Here is a 20,845-nt window from a genome sequence, read left to right as displayed (position 1 = left end):
CCTGTCTCCCCTGTCTCTCTCCTATCTATAATGTTACTGTACATAGCCTAGTCCCCTGTCTCCCCCTGTCTCTCTCCTATCTATAATATGACTGTATTTAGCCTTGCCCCCTGTCTCTCTCCTGTCTCTCTATCTATAATATGACAGTATATAGCCTAGCCCCCTGTCTCTCTATCTATAATATGACTGTATATAGCCTCACCCCCTCTCTCTCTATCAATAATATGACTGTATATAGCCTAGCCCCTGTCTACCCCTGTCTAACTCCTATCTATAATTTGACTGTATATAGCCGAGCCCCCTGTCTCCCCCTGTCTCTCTCCTATCTATAATGTGACTGTATATAGCCTAGCCCCTGTCTCTCTCCTATCTATAATGTGACTGTATATAGCCTAGCCCCCTGTCTCCCTCTGTCTCTCTCCTATCTATAATATGACTGTATATTGCCTAGCCCGCTGTCTCCCCCTGTCTCTCTCCTATCTATAATGTGACTGTATATAGCCTAGTCCCCTGTCTCTCTCCTGTCTCCCTATCTATAATATGACTGAAAATAGCCTAGCCCCCTGCCTCTCTGTCTATAATATGACTGTATATAGCCTAGCCCCCTGTCTCCCTCTGTCTCTCTATCTATAATATGAATGTATATAGCCTAGCCCCCTGTCTCCCCCTGTCTCTCTATCTGTAATATGACTGAAAATAGCCTAGCCCCCTGTCTCTCTCCTGTCTCTCGACCTATAAAATGACTGTATATAGCCGAGCCCCCTGTCTCTCTCCTGTCTCTCTATCTGTAATATGACTGAAAAGAGCCGAGTCCCCTGTCTCTCTCCTGTCTCTCTATCTGTAATATGACTGAAAATAGCCGAGTCCCCTATATCTCCTGTCTCTCTATTTATAAAATTACTGTATATAGCCGAGCCCCTGTCTCTCTCCTGTCTCTCTATCTATATTATGACTGTATATAGCCGAGCCCCCTGTCTCCCCCTGTCTCTCTCCTATCTATAATGTGACAGTTTATAGCCTAGCCCCCTGTCTCTCTCCTTTCTATAATATGACTGTATATAGCCTAGCCCCCTGTCTCCCCCTGTCTCTCTCCTATCTATAATGTGAGTGTATATAGCCTAGCTCCCTGTCTCCCCCTGTCTCTCTCCTATCTATAATGTGACTGTATATAGCCTAGCCCCCTGTCTCCCCCTGTCTTTCTCCAATCTATAATATGACTGTATATAGCCTAGCCCCCTGTCTAACCCTGTCTCTCTCCTATCTATAATATGACTGTATAGAGCCTAGCCCCCTGTCTCCCCCTGTCTCTCTCCTATCTATAATATGACTGTATATAGCCTAGCCCCTGTCTCCCCCTGTCTCTCTCCTATCTATAATGTGAATGTATATAGCCTAGCCCCCTGTCTCCCCCTGTCTCTCTCCAATCTATAATATGACTGTATATAGCCTAGCCCCCTGTCTCCCCCTGTCTCTCTCCTATCTATAATGTGACTGTATATAGCCTAGCCCCCTGTCTCCCCCTGTCTCTCTCCTATCAATAATATGATTGTATATAGCCTAGCCCCCTGTCTCCCCCTGTCTCACCCCTATCTATAATGTGACTGTATATAGCCTATCCCCCTGTCTCCCCCTGTCTCTCTCCTATCTATAATGTGACTGTATATAGCCGAGCCCCCTGTCTCCCCCTTTCTCTCTCCTATCTATAATGTGACTGTATAGAGCCTAGCCCCCTGTCTCCCCCTGTCTCTCTCCTATCTATACTGTGACTGTATATAGCCGAGCCCCCTGTCTCCCCCTGTCTCTCTCCTATCTATAATGTGACTGTATACAGCCTAGCCCCCTGTCTCTCTCCTATATATAATGTGACTGTATATAGCCTAGCCCCCTGTCTCTCTTCTATATATAATGTTACTGTATATAGCCGAGCCCCCTGTCTCTCTTCTATCTATAATATGACTGTATATAGCCAACCCCCCGTCTATCTCCTATCTATAATATGACTGTATATAGCCTAGCCCCCTGTCTCCCCTGTCTCTCTGTCTATAATATTACTGTATATATCCTAGCCCCCTGTCTCCCCCTGTGTCTCTGTCTACAATATGACTGTATATAGCCTAGCCCCCTGTCTCTCTGTCTATAATATGACTGTATATAGCCTAGCCCCCTGTCTCCCCCTGTCTCTCTCCTATCTATAATGTGCCTGTATATAGCCTAGCCCCCTGTCTCCCCCTGTATCTCTCCTGTCTATAATGTGCCTGTATATAGCCTAGCCCCTGTCTCCCCCTGTCTCTCTGTCTATAATATGACTGTATATAGCCTAGCCCCCTGTCTCCCCTGTCTCTCTGTCTATAATATGACTGTATATATCCTAGCCCCCTGTCTCCCCCTGTGTCTCTGTCTACAATATGACTGTATATAGCCTAGCCCCCTGTCTCTCTGTCTATAATATGACTGTATATAGCCTAGCCCCCTGTCTCCCCCTGTCTCTCTCCTATCTATAATGTGCCTGTATATAGCCTAGCCCCCTGTCTCCCCCTGTATCTCTCCTGTCTATAATGTGCCTGTATATAGCCTAGTCCCCTGTCTCCCCCTGTCTCTCTGTCTATAATATGACTGTATATAGCCTAGCCCCCTGTCTCCCCTGTCTCTCTGTCTATAATATGACTGTATATATCCTAGCCCCCTGTCTCCCCCTGTGTCTCTGTCTACAATATGACTGTATATAGCCTAGCCCCCTGTCTCTCTGTCTATAATATGACTGTATATAGCCTAGCCCCCTGTCTCCCCCTGTCTCTCTCCTATCTATAATGTGCCTGTATATAGCCTAGCCCCCTGTCTCCCCCTGTATCTCTCCTGTCTATAATGTGCCTGTATATAGCCTAGCCCCCTGTCTCCCCCTGTCTCTCTATCTATAATATGACTGTATATAGCCTAGCCCCCTGTCTCTCTATCTATAATATGACTGTATATAGCCTAGCCCCCTGTCTCCCCCTGTCTCTCTCCTATCTATAATGTGCCTGTATATAGCCTAGCCCCCTGTCTCCCCCTGTCTCTCTCCTGTCTATAATGTGCCTGTATATAGCCTAGCCCCCTGTCTCCCCCTGTCTCTCTCCTATCTATAATGTGACTGTATATAGCCTAGCCCCCTGTCTCTCTCCTGTCTCTCTATCTATAAAATGACTGTATATAGCCTAGCCCCTGTCTCTCTCCTGTCTCTCTATCTTTAAAATGACTGTATATAGCCGAGCCCCCTGTCTCTCTCCTGTCTCTCTATCTGTAATATGACTGAAAATAGCCTAGCCCCCTGTCTCTCTATCTATATTATGACTGTATATAGCCGAGTCCCCTGTCTCTCTCCTGTCTCCCCCTGTCTCTCTATCTATAATATAACTGTATATAGCCTAGCCCCCTGTCTCCCCTGTCTTTCTCCTATCTATAATGTTACTGTATATAGCCTAGCCCCCTGTCTCCCCCTGTCTCTCTCCTATCTATAATGTGACTGTATATAGCCTCGCCCCCTGTCTCCCCCTGTCTCTCTATATATAATATGACTGTATATAGCCGAGCCCCCTGTCTCCCCCTGTCTCTCTCCTATCTATAATATGACTGTATATAGCCTCGCCCCCTGTCTCCCCCTGTCTCTCTATATATAATATGACTGTATATAGCCGAGCCCCCTGTCTCCCCCTGTCTCTCTCCTATCTATAATGTGACTGTATATAGCCGAGCCCCCTGTCTCCCCCTGTCTCTCTCCTATCTATAATGTGACTGTATATAGCCGAGCCCACTGTCTCCCCCTGTCTCTATCCTTTCTATAATATGACTGTATATAGCCAAACTCACTGTCTCCCCCTGTGTCTCCTCTGTCTCCCCCTATCTATAATATGACTGTAAATAGCCTAGCCCCTGTCTCTCTCCTATCTATAATGTGACAGCATATAGCCTAGCCCCCTGTCTCTCTATCTCTAATATAACTGTATATAGCCTAGCCCCCTGTCTCCTCCTGTCTCTCTCCTGTCTTTCTCCCATCTCTCTATCTATAATATGACTGTATATAGCCTCGCCCCTGTCTCTCCCTGTCTCTCTGTCTATAATATGACTGTATATAGCCTCGCCCCTGTCTCCCCCTGTCTCCCCCTGTATCTCTCCTATCTATAATGTGACAGCATATAGCCTAGCCCCCTGTCTCTCTATCTCTAATATGACTGTATATAGCCTCGCCCCCTGTCTCTCTATCTATAATATGACTGTATATAGCCTTCCCCCCTGTCTCTCTATCTATAATATGACTGTATATAGCCTCGCCCCCTGTCTCTCTATCTATAATATGACTGTATATAGCCTCGCCCCCTGTCTCTCTATCTATAATATGACTGTATATAGCCTTCCCCCCTGTCTCTCTATCTATAATATGACTGTATATAGCCTAGCCCCCTGTCTCCCCCTGTCTCTCTATCTATAATATGACTGTATATAGCCTTCCCCCCTGTCTCTCTATCTATAATCTGACTGTATATAGCCTTGCCCCCGTCTCTCTCCTGTTTCTTTATCTATAATATGACTGTATATAGCCTCGCCCCCTGTCTCTCTATCTATAATGTGACTGTATATAGCCTTCCCCCCTGTCTCTCTATCTATAATATGACTGTATATAGCCTCGCCCCCTGTCTCTCTATCTATAATGTGACTGTATATAGCCTTCCCCCCTGTCTCTCTATCTATAATATGACTGTATATAGCCTCGCCCCCTGTCTCTCTATCTATAATATGACTGTATGTAGCCTTCCCCCCTGTCTCTCTATCTATAATATGACTGTATATAGCCTCGCCCCCTGTCTCTCTATCTATAATATGACTGTATATAGCCTTCCCCCCTGTCTCTCTATCTATAATATGACTGTATATAGCCTCGCCCCCTGTCTCTCTATCTATAATATGACTGTATATAGCCTCGCCCCCTGTCTCTCTATCTATAATATGACTGTATATAGCCTTCCCCCCTGTCTCTCTATCTATAATATGACTGTATATAGCCTAGCCCCCTGTCTCCCCCTGTCTCTCTATCTATAATATGACTGTATATAGCCTTCCCCCCTGTCTCTCTATCTATAATATGACTGTATATAGCCTAGCCCCGTGTCTTCCCCTGTCTCCCTAGCTATTTCCCTTAACCCAGATATTACTGCCTGCTCTGTCATCATCACCCCAAGGTGACTGTTATCACTTAATTAAATCCAAGCACGCAGGGAGGTAGAAACAATATTGTTGTCTAGTCACCTGGAGGAAGGAACTTTCCACCGCGTACGGTGGCAGTTTGTGGAAGACAACCAGCAGTAGTTCCCTACTCTGCTCACAGGGCTGCATCCCAAATGGCACCCTAACATTCCCATATAGTGCACTACTTTTGACCAGTGCCAAATTCGTCCAGTTGCAGAACTCTGCCGTAGGAGAACCCTTTGAAGAGCCCTTTTTGGTTCCAGGTAGAAATAACCCTTTTGGTTCCAGGTAGAACCCTTTTGTGTTCTCCTATAGCAATGGTTCCCAAACATTCCAAAACAAAAGGGATTGTCTTCTCAACTCACCATCACATACTTTTAATGTGGGGGTAGTCAATTGCTAATGAGTCTGACATAATGGATCTTATCTCACCACCACTAATGAGATGGGTGTGCTTGATGCATGTCACGTCGAAGCTTCTCAGGGGGCGTGGTCCACAGTGTCCACCTCAGGGGGCGTGGTCCACAGTGTCCACCTCAGGGGGTGTGGTCCACAGTGTCCACCTCAGGGGGCGTGGTCCATAGTGTCCACCTCAGGGTGCGTGGTCCACAGTGTCCACCTCAGGGGGTGTGGTCCACAGTGTCCACCTCAGGGGGTGTGGTCCACAGTGTCCACCTCAGGGGGCGTGGTCCACAGTGTCCACCTCAGGGGGTGTGGTCCACAGTGTCCACCTCAGGGTGCGTGGTCCACAGTGTCCACCTCAGGGGGTGTGGTCCACAGTGTCCACCTCAGGGGGCGTGGTCCACAGTGTCCACCTCAGGGGGTGTGGTCCACAGTGTCCACCTCAGGGGGCGTGGTCCACAGTGTCCACCTCAGGGGGTGTGGTCCACAGTGTCCACCTCAGGGGGTGTGGTCCACAGTGTCCACCTCAGGGGGCGTGGTCCACAGTGTCCTCCTCGTCTCTGGTAATGAGGTGATGTTCTATGGTGCTTTCAAGACAACAGGGAACTCAGAAAAATACAAGGTAAAATCATGACGTCAGTGATCTTCAGGTCGAGAAGTTGGAGCTCTAGAAAGAGGCCCGAGTTCCCGAGTTGGAATTTGATTTAGATTTTAGATTTTTATTTGGATCTCTTTTAGTCCCCATTTGGACTAATCTTCCAAGAGTCCTTAAACATTCAAATACAATGTATAATACGAATACATTTTCACATACAGCACACTATTACAAACATACATAATATACTAACATAATGACCCAATAAATACTCAATCTAAAAACATATTGATTCTTCATCTTCTTTTGTCCCAAAACATTTCTATGTATTATATTTAAATCGTTTTAAAATAATGTTTAAATGTATATATTTGATGACCGCTCAAAACAATTTTTCCCAGACTGAGGTTGTATTGAACGCACTGAAGTCGGAAGTTGGAGATTTCCAAGTTCCCAGTTGTTTTGACCGCGGCATTAATGCTCTGAGGGGGACGGCAGGGTATTCCCTTTGAGTCAGGAACCAAACCTCCTCCATAGTGACCCGTGAATGCATTTGGTCACATGACAGCTCGATCAGCTGTTCTATTTCACCTACTGGCATGTCAACTGAGCCAGGATCATAGTCGGGTTAGGAAGTAGGTCCCAAAGTGCTCTTCCAAGCGTTGGAGGTGAGCAGTCATCACTCGTGTGGGACACTCACTGATGCTGTTTTCTGTTAGAAACAGGCACAGCTGAGGGAAGGGGGTGGGGTTCTCTTTGGAAAGACTCTCTCTCCAATAAGAATGATTTCCTCTGAATCCGCTGATTATGTCAATTATCGGTAGAATGTTTTTGTATTTCCCCTCGCGTGCATTTTGTTCAGTTTCTCAAATGTGTCTGTTACATAGGCAAGGAGGCACATGTTCTTTTTAATTACACAAAAAGTAAACCCAAGTCTATTTTTTTTCTCACATCCATTGTTTTTTAAATGTTTTAAATAAATAATTTTACCCCTTTTTCCAATTGGTAGTTACAGTCTTGTGCCATTGGTGCAACTCCCATACAGACAAAGGTCGAGAGCCGTGCCTCCGAAACACAACCCGACCAAGCCTGCTTCTTGAAACAATGCCCACTTAACGCAGAAACCAGAGAAACACCAGACCCTCCTCTAACCCAGAAACCAGAAGAAACACCAGACCCTCCTCTAACCCAGAAACCAGAAGAAACACCACACACATGGCGAGCGTGTCAGCATGCAGCAGTTCACCCAGCCCCCCACAGGAGTCACTAGTGAAGGATGGGACAAGGACATTCCTGCCAGCTAGCCCCTCTAACCCTGTGTGTCACTTCCTGACCAGACAATGCTGAGACAATTGTGCACTGCCCCATGGGGCTCCTGGTCACAGCTGGCTGCAACAGAGCCTGGACTCGAACCCAGAATCTCTAGTGGCACAGCTAGCACTGCGATGCAGTGCCTTAGACCACTGCGCCACTCGGGATGCCTTTTACAGCCATTGTGAATGACAACACTTCCACTCTCAATGCGAAAAATCTTTCCAACCCTCCCCCTCGATAACCAACAAGCCTCGGTGTGAAATAGAACATTGTCGTGCTCTGATCCAATATCTCCACCTGGTGTTGCGAACAGGTGTGAGCAAAGTGGATGTGGTTTGATGCAGTTTACAATCGAAGTTACCTGTGAGTTCTGTGCTCAGCTCTTTTGCTGCCAGTTGCTCTCAGTGTATCATACAATGCGTCCATATGGCAGAGGGAGACATATTCATAACTAGAGTGCAGAGGCCTGCCCGCCGTCCTGCCGTTGATGGAGGCCCATCTGTGCAAAAGCCCACCATTCGATCGCATGGCATCTTTTTTTCGTCAATATAGCCACGCAGCACACTGAACATCCCCTGTGTGTCACGTCCTGACCATAGAAAACCTGTATTTTCTATGGTAGAGTAGGTCAGGGCGTGACTAGGGTTTTTTGTTCTAGTTTGTATTTTCTATGTGGGGTTCTAGGTTTGATTTTCTATGTTGGTGATTTGTTTGATTCCCAATTAGAGGCAGCTGGTAATCGTTGTCTCTAATTGGGGATCATACTTAAGTAGCATTTTTTCCACCTGTGGGTTATGGGATATGGTTTATGTAAAGTGTGTTTGAGCACTACGTAGTCACGGGTCTTTGTAAGTTTCGTTATTTTGTTTCCAGTTTCACTTATTCATTAAAAGATGTGGAACTATACTCCCGCTGCACCTTGGTCTGCTCATTTAGAAGAACGTGACACTGTGCCATTTCATGCTCGGGAATCGTGAGACAGAAAAATATGTCCTAGGCAATAGCATCCCCTGACATGTATCGCGAACAAAAGACAATCCATGGGCATCTCGTCCCTCACAGCTAACGTCCATTTGAAGTGCATAAGCTGGATTGTTTTTGAGTCATTCCGTTAGCTTCCTCTTGATTGCTAGCAATAGCATCAATTATTTCTTTACCAGTTATCTGACATAGGTATTGATATTGAGTTTCTCTGATTCCCCACACATTGTTTTCACCATGTCAATTGTGGCCGGTAATATCAAAGTCTCTGCTATAGTGTCTGGTTTCATAGCGTAGCAGGCCTAGCCATTCACTGTGGGAATAATTCAAGTGCAACGATCAAGTGCGGCCTTTTTCCATGATCTAAGGGCGCTCTCTGGTTGAATTTATCTTTCAGATTTAAATCAATTTCATAATTTAAAAAAAAGTTAACCACATTACAATGATTTTGAGATACAAAGACTACTGTAATATATTGTTGTTTTGTTGTATAACCCCAGCTTGGGAACCGCTGTCCTATAGGGATAGCTGAAGGAGCCCTTTGGAACCCTTTTCTCTAAGAGGGTATGTTCTGTATCAGCAGGCCTGTTTTCTTTGGACACCAGGCAGTGTCGAAGAACAGCATGATTCCACCTGTTGGTTACAGGTAGATTGGATGACTATTGCTCATCAGAATGGTCTTTAGATTCTCTTCATATTTAGTGCCAGCAGCCTTATTTTGTGCGTTTTCCATGTACAGTCAGTAGATCAAGTGATATTTACTCTGCTATAATGTGATACCCCCCCCCACCCCCACCCAAATAATTGACAATAGTGATCAAATCAAATTGCATTGGTCACGTACACATATTTAGCATATGTTATTGCGGGTGTAGCCAAATGCTTGTATCTCTTCACATCAATCCAATATGTCCTTCTCTTCCCTCCTACGTTTTCTGCTACACAATGGAATTGCGGTGGTTTGTATCTGTCCAGTATGAATGGCTTCTTAGGCTACTGAAAATGATTTGCACCGAATACGAGAGAACAAGTATGATACCGTAGCTTCATACACAGAGAGTGGCTTGTTGGAGAGAGAGTAGAGGAGGTACTGAGGAGCAATCTGTGACGGGTCATTTTGGCTCTAAATAGGACCAATAAATGTGTCATGCTCAGCATAAGCAGAGATTCCTTTCCCCCATGGTAAGCACAAAATCACATGGGCACAATAAGTATGGTGTGATTTGAAGGGGGTCTCAGGGTGGGGTAGGATGAGTGATTTGAATGGGGTCTCAGGGTGGGGTAGGATGAGTGATTTCAAGGGGGTCTCAGTGTGGGGTAGGATGAGTGATTTGAAGGGGGTCTCAGTGTGGGGTAGGATGAGTGATTTGAAGGGGGTCTCATTGTGGGGTAGGATGAGTGATTTGAAGGGGGTCTCAGTGTGGGGTAGGATGAGTGATTTGAATGGGGTCTCAGGGTGGGGTAGGGTGAGTGATTTGAAGGGGGTCTCAGTGTGGGGTAGGATGAGTGATTTGAATGGGGTCTCAGGGTGGGGTAGGATGAGTGATTTGAAGGGGGTCTCAGTGTGGGGTAGGATGAGTGATTTGAAGTGGGTCTCAGTGTGGGGTATGATGAGTGATTTGAAGGAGGACTCAGGGTGGGGTAGAATGAGTGATTTCAAGGGGGTCTCAGTGTGGGGTAGGATGAGTGATTTGAAGGGGGTCTCCGTGTGGGGTAGGATGAGTGATTTCAAGGGGGTCTCAGTGTGGGGTAGGATGAGTGATTTCAAGGGGGTCTCAGTGTGGGGTAGGATGAGTGATTTCAAGGGGGTCTCAGTGTGGGGTAGGATGAGTGATTTCAAGGGGGTCTCAGTGTGGGGTAGGATGTGTGATTTCAAGGGGGTCTCAGTGTGGGGTAGAATGAGTGATTTCAAGGGGGTCTCAGTGTGGGGTAGGATGTGTGATTTCAAGAGGGTCTCGGTGTGGGGTAGGATGAGTGATTTCAAGGGGGTCTCAGTGTGGGGTAGGATGAGTGATTTCAAGGGGGTCTCAGTGTGGGGTAGGATGAGTGATTTCAAGGAGTTCTCAGTGTGGGGTAGGATGTGTGATTTCAAGAGGGTCTCAGTGTGAGGTAGGATGAGTGATTTGAAGGGGGTCTCAGTGTGGGGATCTATTTTAAACCATCTTTCTCTAGTAATCTCTCTCGATCTTTCTCTTTCTTTTCTTCTCTTTCTATCTCTCTGTCTCTCTCACACCGTCGCTCTCACATCCTCTCTTGCTCTTCCTGTGCCTCTCTTTTCATCCAAATGTAGTTTTTCTTAAAACCAACCAGAGCACTGTAGATTGAAGTCATTTACTGAGGACATGATCTGGGCCTAATAGTCCTGGCCATTGCTGTGATTTGTGTATAGAGTGAGGGGTGTCTGTAAATCTGGCAGACCCGAGGATGCACGGCACTGAGAGGTGCTTCAATATCACACGCTCACTCACACGCTGCACAGACACTCTCACAGCGGGAGCCTCTCTCAGCCTACAGTCTGGAGTTGGGATTGAATCCTCCTCCTGTGTGAGCGTGCGTGCCTGTGTGCGTATTAGCACTGCTGTGTCCAGCCCTGCTGGAGGTGTTAATTGCAGTGATTGTTCTTAGTGGCTGTGTCTGAGCCAACGGAGGACAGCGGTGGGGGGAGGGTGGGGGTGGGGGGGGGGACTGGTGTGAGCATGTGGCCGCCCCATCTCTCTCCATTTTGTCTGACCTAATAGTTAATGATATGTTAATAGTCAATGAGCCCCATCTCGGCTGGCCTCCACTGGGTTGTCTAATATCTGAGAGAGAGAGAGTGCTCTCTCAGGCCAGGCCAGGATTGATGTCTGCTAAACTGTGTCCTTCACAGGAAGTTTGTTTGTCCTCTGGAAGGAACAAGCGTCGGTTACATGAAGTGTTTGCTTAAAGGACTCCGTCATGGTCGTCTGGTTAGTATGTACAAGGTAAAGGAACTGCTTATTGATATTTCCAGGATCATCTCCGTAAAGATAAGTCCTCAAATGCATTGCCAATACAAAATAAAATGTCTTGATAGTTAACCCCCGTACAGTATCTGGGTAGAGGTCTACAGTAATGTTAGTTGTAATATCTGGTTGGGTCTGATGCCCTTTCTAACCTATGTGGATCACTAGTTGGGCTGTGTGATGCCAGGGGTTAGAGTTTAGAGGTCAGGGCTGGGACTGTGGTAAACAGGTGCCTGCCCAAGCCAAAGCCTGTTACCTGCCAACAAGATCAACCTAACACACTATTGGTTCTTCTCTTGCTCTCCACTCCCACGGAACTGGGCACAAAAACAAAATGTGCCTCACTCAGTCAAAGCAGTCTGAAATGTTTTTAAATAAATGACTTAAGAACCCCATCTTAATGTAACACATTTCTCCCCTAGAAGTTTGTCTCTGCTGTGATTTATAGCGCACTTTACACAGTGGTTAGCCTGTAAACAGTGGCCGTTTATCACCGTTTATCAGCGATAGAAGCTAGCTACAGAGCAGCTACAACTCCGGTGTGTGTGGTGCTCTGCAGCTCCCCCCTCTAGAGAGTTACCATTCCTGGGCCGCAGATGCTAGGTGTTTTAAAGAGGAGCAGGCCGGACAGGGAGAAATGATTGGAGGCTGGGTAGGGGGGGAGTGCTGGGGCCCAGTGTGACAGGCAGGTGAAGTCTGTGGGGACGGATGATAGCGTTACACCGCCAGAGACCCCATCCTCTGGTCACGGGGTGGCAGAGTGTGTCACTGCTGCCGGGGCTCTGAGGTGCTCTCCCTGAGGGGAACAGAAATGAACTGACAGATGGAAGGAAGAAAAGAGAACCAATGGTTGGTGCTACTGGAATAAAGGACCCCCAGCTCAACTCTCCACAAGCTCTCCTGAAAAATGATAAACAACGACCCGGTGGAAGCTATTTGAAAGATGACAGGTGTTGGTTCCTTTTGAAGAAGGATACCATACCAGAGAGAGGAGATGCACTGTAAATGTAAACTAAAGTCAAAACTACGATTTATTAATGATATACTTGGAATGTTATTGTCTATGTTAAACGTAAAAAGCACAGTTTATGATGCACAATCTTCGTAATCTCTGTGATCTGTGAATATGACGAGAAATACATTAAATATAATTATTATTCAGCTTGAGAGCCACACAAATGATTTGATATAAGCTTTTCTAGACAACACCCAAGATATGCTGCACATGCCTCTCTCTCTCGAGCAGAGAGCTAAATGAAAGGCCAAACTATGAGTCTTCTTTGTCTGCTATGGATGTTAGGCGCTAAATCGGTGCCAACGTTAGCTGTGTAATGTAAAGAAGAGCAATGTAAAGCTCCTCTTTCTCCTGGCAGATGTGCTTGGAGAAGCTGGCTGTGAGCTGGCTGGCTGTCTGGCTTCAGCAGGGCCTCAGTGGGAGTTGCTGTTGTCAGCTGCATATCAGCTGGCTGTAAATAGCCCCAGGCTGCCCTGTTTTATCGGCAGGTAGGGAGACTCTCTCGCTCCATCTCTCTCTCTCTCTCTCTCTCTTTCTCTCTCTCTCCTCACACCAGCTGCCGTTAGCTGCTCCTTTAACGTTGCTTGGGGAAAATAAATGGAAACGCGCCCGCACATATGAAATACCACCGCCGTATGCGCCGCAACGCCGCCCGCGACACGACAGAGTAATCCTCATAGAAAGGTGATCAGATCAGCGGCAGGGACATTTTGCAACATAAATGCCTTGTTGTTTTCAGGACCTGTGGTCTCAGAGCCAGCCTGGAGATGGAGGGGGAGGGAGAAGCCTGTTTTCCTCCAATCTATAACGTTTGGATTTGTGCGTTTCTTTGTGCCGTGTGCCTGTGGTTAGCTGCCCCTACAGATTATCCCAGCTAGTCGGGGAGCAGAAGTTCACTTTAGTGACATAGGTGTCTTAATTGGGCCTGTTGGAGGCTGGGCTCAGAACAGAACGCTGCTTCCAGTCATGATCTAAGAGCAGAGCCGTCATTAGATATGAGTCTGGACTGGAAGGGACCCACATACTGGTAGACTATATCCAGGAAGTAAAAACACACACATATTACATGGGCCTGGACTGGAATGGATCGGCATTCTGCATAGACTTTACCAGCATCCTGGCCGAGACCTAACCAGCATATTATAGTAGATTTCACACGTTATATTGATATGGGCTGGAATGGAAAGGACTATGAGTTGTGTACTAGTGTAGACTTTACCAGCATCCTGGAGTAGACCTAACTAGCATAATGTTAGGAAATGGTAGTCAAGGTGTTGTTAAAGTGCATTAGATGGTAATCACACTACAACACAGTCGCACCCAAAACCCCCCAAATGCTCTAGACTTCCCTGGACAAAAACACACACATTATTCAAACTTTGGTAACGTTTGCAAACGTACATGTATTGAAGGTCCATAGATGCAGTGATAATATGCTGTACTGTGCTGTATGCTTTACTCTCTTTGTCTGTTCCAACTTGGGTTTGTTTGCACTTGTGCTTCTGCATTCACACTGTTAATTGTGGTTGTACTTGTTACTGTAATCATGAGAGATACTACCTTCCACATGGGGAGGTGTCATTTTGGTTTTACAGGCAAACAGACGACAAACAATCAGCGGGTTTCCTCTCCATGGTCCATAGCTTTATCTCTGTCCCAGTATACATCATCTAACTCTCTCCCTCTCTCCCCCTCTCTCTCTCTCTCTCTCTCTCTCTCTCTCTCTCTCTCTCTCTCTCTCTCCTCTCTCTCTCTCTCTCTCTCTCTCTCCCTCTCTCCCTCTCTCTCTCTCTCTCTCTCTCTCTCCCTCTCTCCCTCTCTCTCTCTCTCTCTCTCCCTCTCTCTCTTTCTTGCTCTCTCTCCCTCTCCCCCTCCCCCTCTCTCTGCCTCTATTGCTCTCTCTCCCTCTCTCTCTCTCTTTCTCTCCCTCCCCCTCTCTCTCTCTCTCTCTCTCTCTCTCTCTCTCTCTTTCTCTCCCTCCCCCCTCTCTCTCTCTCTCTCTCTCTCCCTCTCTCTCTCTCTCTCCCACTCCCACTCCCTCTCTCTCCCTCCCCCCCTCTCTCTCTCTCTCTCTCTCCCTCTCTCTCTCTCCCACTCCCACTCCCTCTCTCTCTCTCTCCCTCTCTCTCTCTCCCACTCCCACTCCCTCTCTCTCTCTCTCTCTCTCTCTCTCTCTCTCTCTCTCACTCTCTCTCTCTCTCTCTCTCTCACACAGTCCCTGGATGGATTTGTATTTGCACTAAACAAGGAGGGAAGGTTTTTGTACATCTCTGAGACGGTGTCCATATACCTGGGACTTTCACAGGTGAGTGCAACAACAGTCAATTCCTTATCGCTACTACCATTTATTTTCTCCTTTCTTTTGTTTATCAGCACTGGCTTGAAGACAATTCAGACAAATTAGAGCTCATTTAAAATCTCATCAGCTTGTTGGCCCTGTAGTTAATTTGCAGCCATCCAATTTGATCAGAGGGTATTTTTCATCTCAGTAGTATGCTAACAGGTCCCAGTCTGCTATTACATGTCAATAAACAGACAGAGACGTCTTGGAGGTCAAACGATAGGGGGAGTGACCTTGAGGATTCTAATGGTTTCATACACCATAGCTTTGTCTCCAGGGCTAACAGACAGACAGACTTGAGAGCACACACACACACACACACACACACACACACACACACACATACACACACACACACATACACACACACACACACACACACACACACACATACACACATACACACATACACACACACACACACACACACATACACACACACACACATACACACACACACACACACACACACGCACACACACGCACACACACAGGGCTATTGCAGACTGACTAGAGAGTACACAGAGTCCTTTCCTGGCTATCCAGACTTCTTGCTCTGGCCAAAATGCTATGCCACGCCCATGGACGTTCGTTTCTTCTCCACAATGAGTCTGGATCTGAGTACCTCCCTGACTTTATACCGGATGTGAAGGGGCCATTCGGGGCCATCTGATTGGTCCAGAAACCGATGGGTTGGGTCAGAGCCAGAACACATGTGGGTAAGGTGTCATTTTGAAACTGAGTCATTGGCTTTGATACTCGGATTGGTTAGAGATGTTTTGTACAACACCCCTCTATACCCCTAGGTATAGACTTGACCTTTGTAAAAACCATTAGACTTAACAGAATTTACATCATTAAAATATTGCATAAGAAAACACTCACTTAGATTCATAATACATGGCATAAGTAGGAGACTTTTATCTCCCTCACCAACTTCAAACATGTGCTATCTGAGCAGCTAACCGATCGCTGCAGCTCTACATAGTCTATTGGTAAATAGCCCACCCATTTTCACCTACCTCATCCCCACACTGTTTTTATTTATTTACTTTTCTGCTCTTTTGCACACCAGTATCTCTACCTGTACATTAACATCTGATCATTTATCACTCCAGTGCTAATCTGCAAAAATGTAATTATTCACCTACCTCCTCATGCCTTTTGCACACAATGTATATAGACTCCCCTTTTTTTGTACTGTGTTATTGACTTGTTAATTGTTTACTCCATGTGCAACTCTGTGTTGTCTGTTCACACTGCTAAGCTTTATCTTGGCCAGGTCGCAGTTGCAAATGAGAACTTGTTCTCAACTAGCCTACCTGGTTAAATAAAGGTGAAATAAAAAAATAAAAAAAATAAAAATAGAATACAGGACACTTAGATGTAAAGGACAACTAGATGTGGCCAAATGATGTACATACCCTGGATGCAGATACCAACGAGCCTGCTTTTTACATCGGATAAAAGTAGAGACTCAGAGCTAGAAAATGATATATCATACAGTATAGTTGAGGAACAATGGGAAAGTAATTATGCTTTGAAAGTTGCTAAACTTGTAGCTTCACTTTTGAGAAAATGGCCCTTGACTGTTTTGGTACACCTACTGGAGAGCTCTTCTTTGTCTACAGCCATTCAGCATTGTTCACACCTTCTAAAGCCTTAGCCCCGCCCAACTATTTAAGGATTCACATGTGATGCCATGTATTAAACAACCAAAGATTTCAAAACTAAAGGCTGGTTTATACTACGGGCGTGTCGTAAATTTCATCTGGAGTGCCAGAGTGCGCTCAGAGTGAGCGTTCAGAGCTCACACTAGATGTTCTGGCCAAGGAGTAGGGTTGATCCGAGCGTTCTGACCTCACAGCGGCAGTCAAGCACCCAAAGTAACTGGCTAACGTTGGCCAGCTTGCTAGCTACTTCCAGACACAAATGAGAGAACAGCTCACTGACCATTTTACTTACCCTAGCAGAGCTGGTTAGGCTGTTATGGTTATGTTATCCAGAGCATTGGTGACTGCAACTTTGCCGCTGGCAAATTAAAATATATATATTTTTCATTTAACCTTTATTTAACTAGGCAAGTCAGTTAAGAACAAATTCTTATTTACAATGACGACCTACCCTGGCTGGACGACGCTGGACCAATTGTGCACCGCCCTATGGGACTCCCAATCACAATCAGATGCAGCCTGGATTGAACCAGAGACTGCAGTGACACCTCTAGCACTGAGATGCAGTACCTTAGACCACTGCGCCACTCGGGAGCCGAAAACATTTAATTACACTTTTTTGCCAACGTTTACTTACACCGGCCATATTCGATGGGTTTCGAACGAGAGTGCTCTGAAATCGGAGTAGATAGCCAGAGCGAATTTACCAGCTACGTCTATCGACAGTTGTTGCAGTGACATCATGCACATTCTATTGACAAGATGGAAAATTGGGGCTAAAAATGTAAATAAATAACTTGCATGGTATTGGAGTCTTTTGTTTAGACATGTTGCTAGCTAGCTAAACAATAATCACAATTCATAACGTTACTATCCTGAATGAATCTGCAGGTAGTTAACCAACCACGTTCAACATTAGGCTATAACTAGCCATGCAAATGGCTCTGAGACACGAATAATATAACTACACTGATCATACACATAACGTTAGCTAGTGAGCCAGCCAGCTAACAGTACACTTTAACTTGAAATGAAAACGACTTTCTGCCAAAATTAGAAATGTGTCATTTCTGAAAATGCAACTAGCTAGACTATCTTACCCGTCTGTATAAATGGACGGACGCGTCTCCCTGTCTGTCACGGTTGCCATGGTTGCCCTCAGTTTGAAGATGTAATCCCGATACAGGGGTTTTATTCAACGTCCTTCTGTGTTCTGTTTTCCACTCTGTCTGCGTATTTGCAATCAAACACCAGAAGTTTCTCCATCTCCTTAGTTATCCTACTCTTATTCCACTGTTTTCATAACTCAGTCCCCCAGAAAGTGTAGAGCAACGCAGTTGTAATATGTGATATCTTAAAAATAAGCCACATTAGAAAGGATTATCTACACATACTGACCAGCTCATGATATAGACAGAAGCGTGCTACATGGCAGACCAATACAAACTCGTCTATCTGCGTGGCTGTGTTTTAGCTGCGTGGCTGTGTGTTTTAGCTGCGTGGCTGTGTGTTTTAGCTGCGTGGCTGTGTGTTTTAGCTGCGTGGCTGTGTGTTTTAGCTGCATGGCTATGTGTTTTAGCTGCGTGGCTGTGTGTTTTAGCTGCGTGGCTGTGTGTTTTAGCTGCGTGGCTGTGTGTTTTAGCTGCATGGCTATGTGTTTTAGCTGCGTGGCTGTGTGTTTTAGCTGCGTGGCTGTGTGTTTTAGCTGCGTGGCTGTATGTTTTAGCTGCTTGGCTGCGTGTTTTAGCTGTGTGGCTGTGTGTTTTAGCTGCTTGGCTGCATGTTTTAGCTATGTGGCTGTGTGCTTTAACTGTGTGGCTGTGTGTTTTAGCTGTGTGGCTGTGTGTTTTAGCTGTGTGACCGTTTAGCTGTGTGGCTGTGTGCTTTAACTGTGTGTTTTGTCTGTGTGTTGTAGTTGTGTGGCTGCATGTATTACAGGACTCACAATGAAGTATTCTCTAATAACATTATGATGTAGAGATCTTTGTATCTTTGAGGGAAGGCGTAGACATTGTTTAGCTAAATTAAAACGACAATATAAAGGACAAAAAAAAGGCAATCAGTTTAACAAATTAAAAATAGTGAATTGTATAGGCTGCAGCCACATCTATCTACAGATTAATTCAAGTAAAGATTGATTGATGATTTCTATCAAATAATTGATTAATTGTCAAATAGGTCCCCTAAGCTTTGGGCTGCGTGATGTAGTTATCTTGTTCATAGTTTTATCAGCAGTTAGAGTGAGTGAGTGATTAAGTGCTGTTTTTTGTACTTGTATGAGTTAGTTGTATAATCTAGCATGTGTACACAGAGAATTCTAACCCTCTGTGATCTTAATTGCTGTTTTACTTTTTAGCCACTTAATCTGTCTGCCAAGCCATTTCTTTTTAACATAGTTGCTAATTATTTTCTACATTAATTCGATCTAGGAGGTTTTTTAAGCCTTTTTCAAATTGACAAGGTTATGAATTTTATGGTGCCAGGCAGACAATCTAAAGCAGATTTATGTATGGGGATTTTCATCCTCTTATTCAATGTCTAGAAATGTTCTGCATATCAAACATTATGTTAATGAAGCCATTATTTAGGACTTGCTGTGTAATTACAGTCCATTCCCTCTATCAAAGTTTTAAATGTTTTATTCTTTATAGTAAAAGTTAATGTATTCAACTTCTATGTTGAATATTATGGCTTAGAGAGAGAGGGGGAGAGGGAGAGAGGGAGAGAGAGAGGGGGGGGGGGGTTGGCCTAATGGCCTTTTACCTGTTTGGTTCAACATCATATAGTACTGGGAAATTAGTAAGTTATTACAGTAACACTTTTAATAGCCTTGTAGACAAAGCCAATCAATGTACATAAATCTAGTAATGAATAAGTCCCGAACCCTAACTTGAGATCTGTGCACATAACTCAAGTTTGTTATGTTGAGCTAACTGATAACTGATGATGGTAAAGTACAGAATGCTGCTACAATGGTGTCTCTTCAAGGTCTGTGAATGTGTACCCATATGTTTGGATTGTTCAGATTGTATGGGGCAGTTCTGTGCTCGTGTGAAATGGCTGTTATTATGGCACCAGTTCTGCAGCCAGTCAGTTCAGTGAAACAGATGGTCAGAATTACCATTTTTGTTTTGCAAATGGCGCATAAGCCTGTGTTCCCCCCAAGTTAATCGCAGGTGTCTAAGTGTATGTCTTAGTTCTCTGGAATAATGTTCCGTCTTCATTTGACTAATCAGTGACTGTAGCTCCCCTTCGAGGATGCAGCCATTCCAGAATGGGCTCTTTTTGAGTCATTACTAAACTCAAAGATAAAAACATTTTATTTCCTGACATTCTTTCGTAATAGAATGGAAAGTTTGGATACCGAATGTACAATGTTTTAATAGTAGATAGGCTATGTGAAGAAGTTTGTTGGACAAGGGATAATGGTTGTTATAAGACAAATTTGGTGTAATTTTATTTGCCTTCACTGCCTCAGCGATTTAGCACAGCTAATGCTTGTATTTAACAGTTCTGGAGCAGTACCATTGGAATTGTTTCAGCTTACCATGGAATTGTTTCAGCTTACCATTGGAATTGTTTCAGCTTACCATGGAATTGTTTCAGCTTACCATGGAATTGTTTCAGCTTACCATTGGAATTGTTTCAGCTTGCCATGGAATTGTTTCAGCTTACCATTGAATTGTTTCTGCTTACCATTGGAATTGTTTCAGCTTGCCATGGAATTGTTTCAGCTTACCATGGAATTGTTTCAGCTTACCATTGGAATTGTTTCAGCGTGACATGGAATTGTTTCAGCTTACCATGGAATTGTTTCAGCTTGCCATGGAATTGTTTCAGCTTACCATGGAATTGTTTCAGCTTACCATTGGAATTATTTCAGCTTGCCATGGAATTGTTTCAGCTTACCATTGGAATTGTTTCAGCTTGCCATGGAATTGCAAGACAGACGTGTCTTGCAGTAGACAGACATGCCTTGCAGTAGACAGACATGCCTTGCAGAAGACAGATGTGCCTTGCAGTAGACAGACGTGCCTTGCAGTAGACAGACGTGCCTTGCAGTAGACAGACATGCCTTGCAGTAGACAGACGTGCCTTGCAGTAGACAGACGTGCTTTGCAGTAGACAGACGTGCCTTGCAGTAGACAGACGTACCTTGCAGTAGACAGACGTGCCTTGCAGTAGACAGACGTGCCTTGCAGTAGACAGACGTGCCTTGCAGTAGACAGACGTGCCTTGCAGTAGACAGACGTGCCTTGCAGTAGACAGACGTGCCTTGCAGTAGACAGACGTGCCTTGCAGTAGACAGACGTGCCTTGCAGT

The 20,845-nt window shown here is 45.2% G+C and overlaps 1 protein-coding gene across 3 annotated transcripts in view; it reads left to right on the top strand.

Moving 5' to 3' along the window:
• The window catches only part of LOC135507985 (neuronal PAS domain-containing protein 3-like), a 391,626-nt gene that overhangs the window by 269,583 nt on the left and 101,198 nt on the right, over nucleotides 1-20,845 (top strand). For all 3 annotated transcript variants that reach the window (XM_064927840.1, XM_064927839.1, XM_064927841.1), the window contains one exon: nucleotides 14,724-14,813. In XM_064927840.1, coding sequence (XP_064783912.1) covers nucleotides 14,724-14,813 — 90 coding nt within the window. The remainder of the gene's footprint in view (nucleotides 1-14,723; nucleotides 14,814-20,845) is intronic.

The sequence above is a fragment of the Oncorhynchus masou genome, chromosome 21 (assembly GCF_036934945.1).
Source record: "Oncorhynchus masou masou isolate Uvic2021 chromosome 21, UVic_Omas_1.1, whole genome shotgun sequence".
NCBI classification, from domain to species: Eukaryota; Metazoa; Chordata; class Actinopteri; order Salmoniformes; family Salmonidae; genus Oncorhynchus; species Oncorhynchus masou.
Note: the sequence above shows the minus strand (reverse complement) of the source record. Positions and strands in the feature narration are given on the sequence as shown.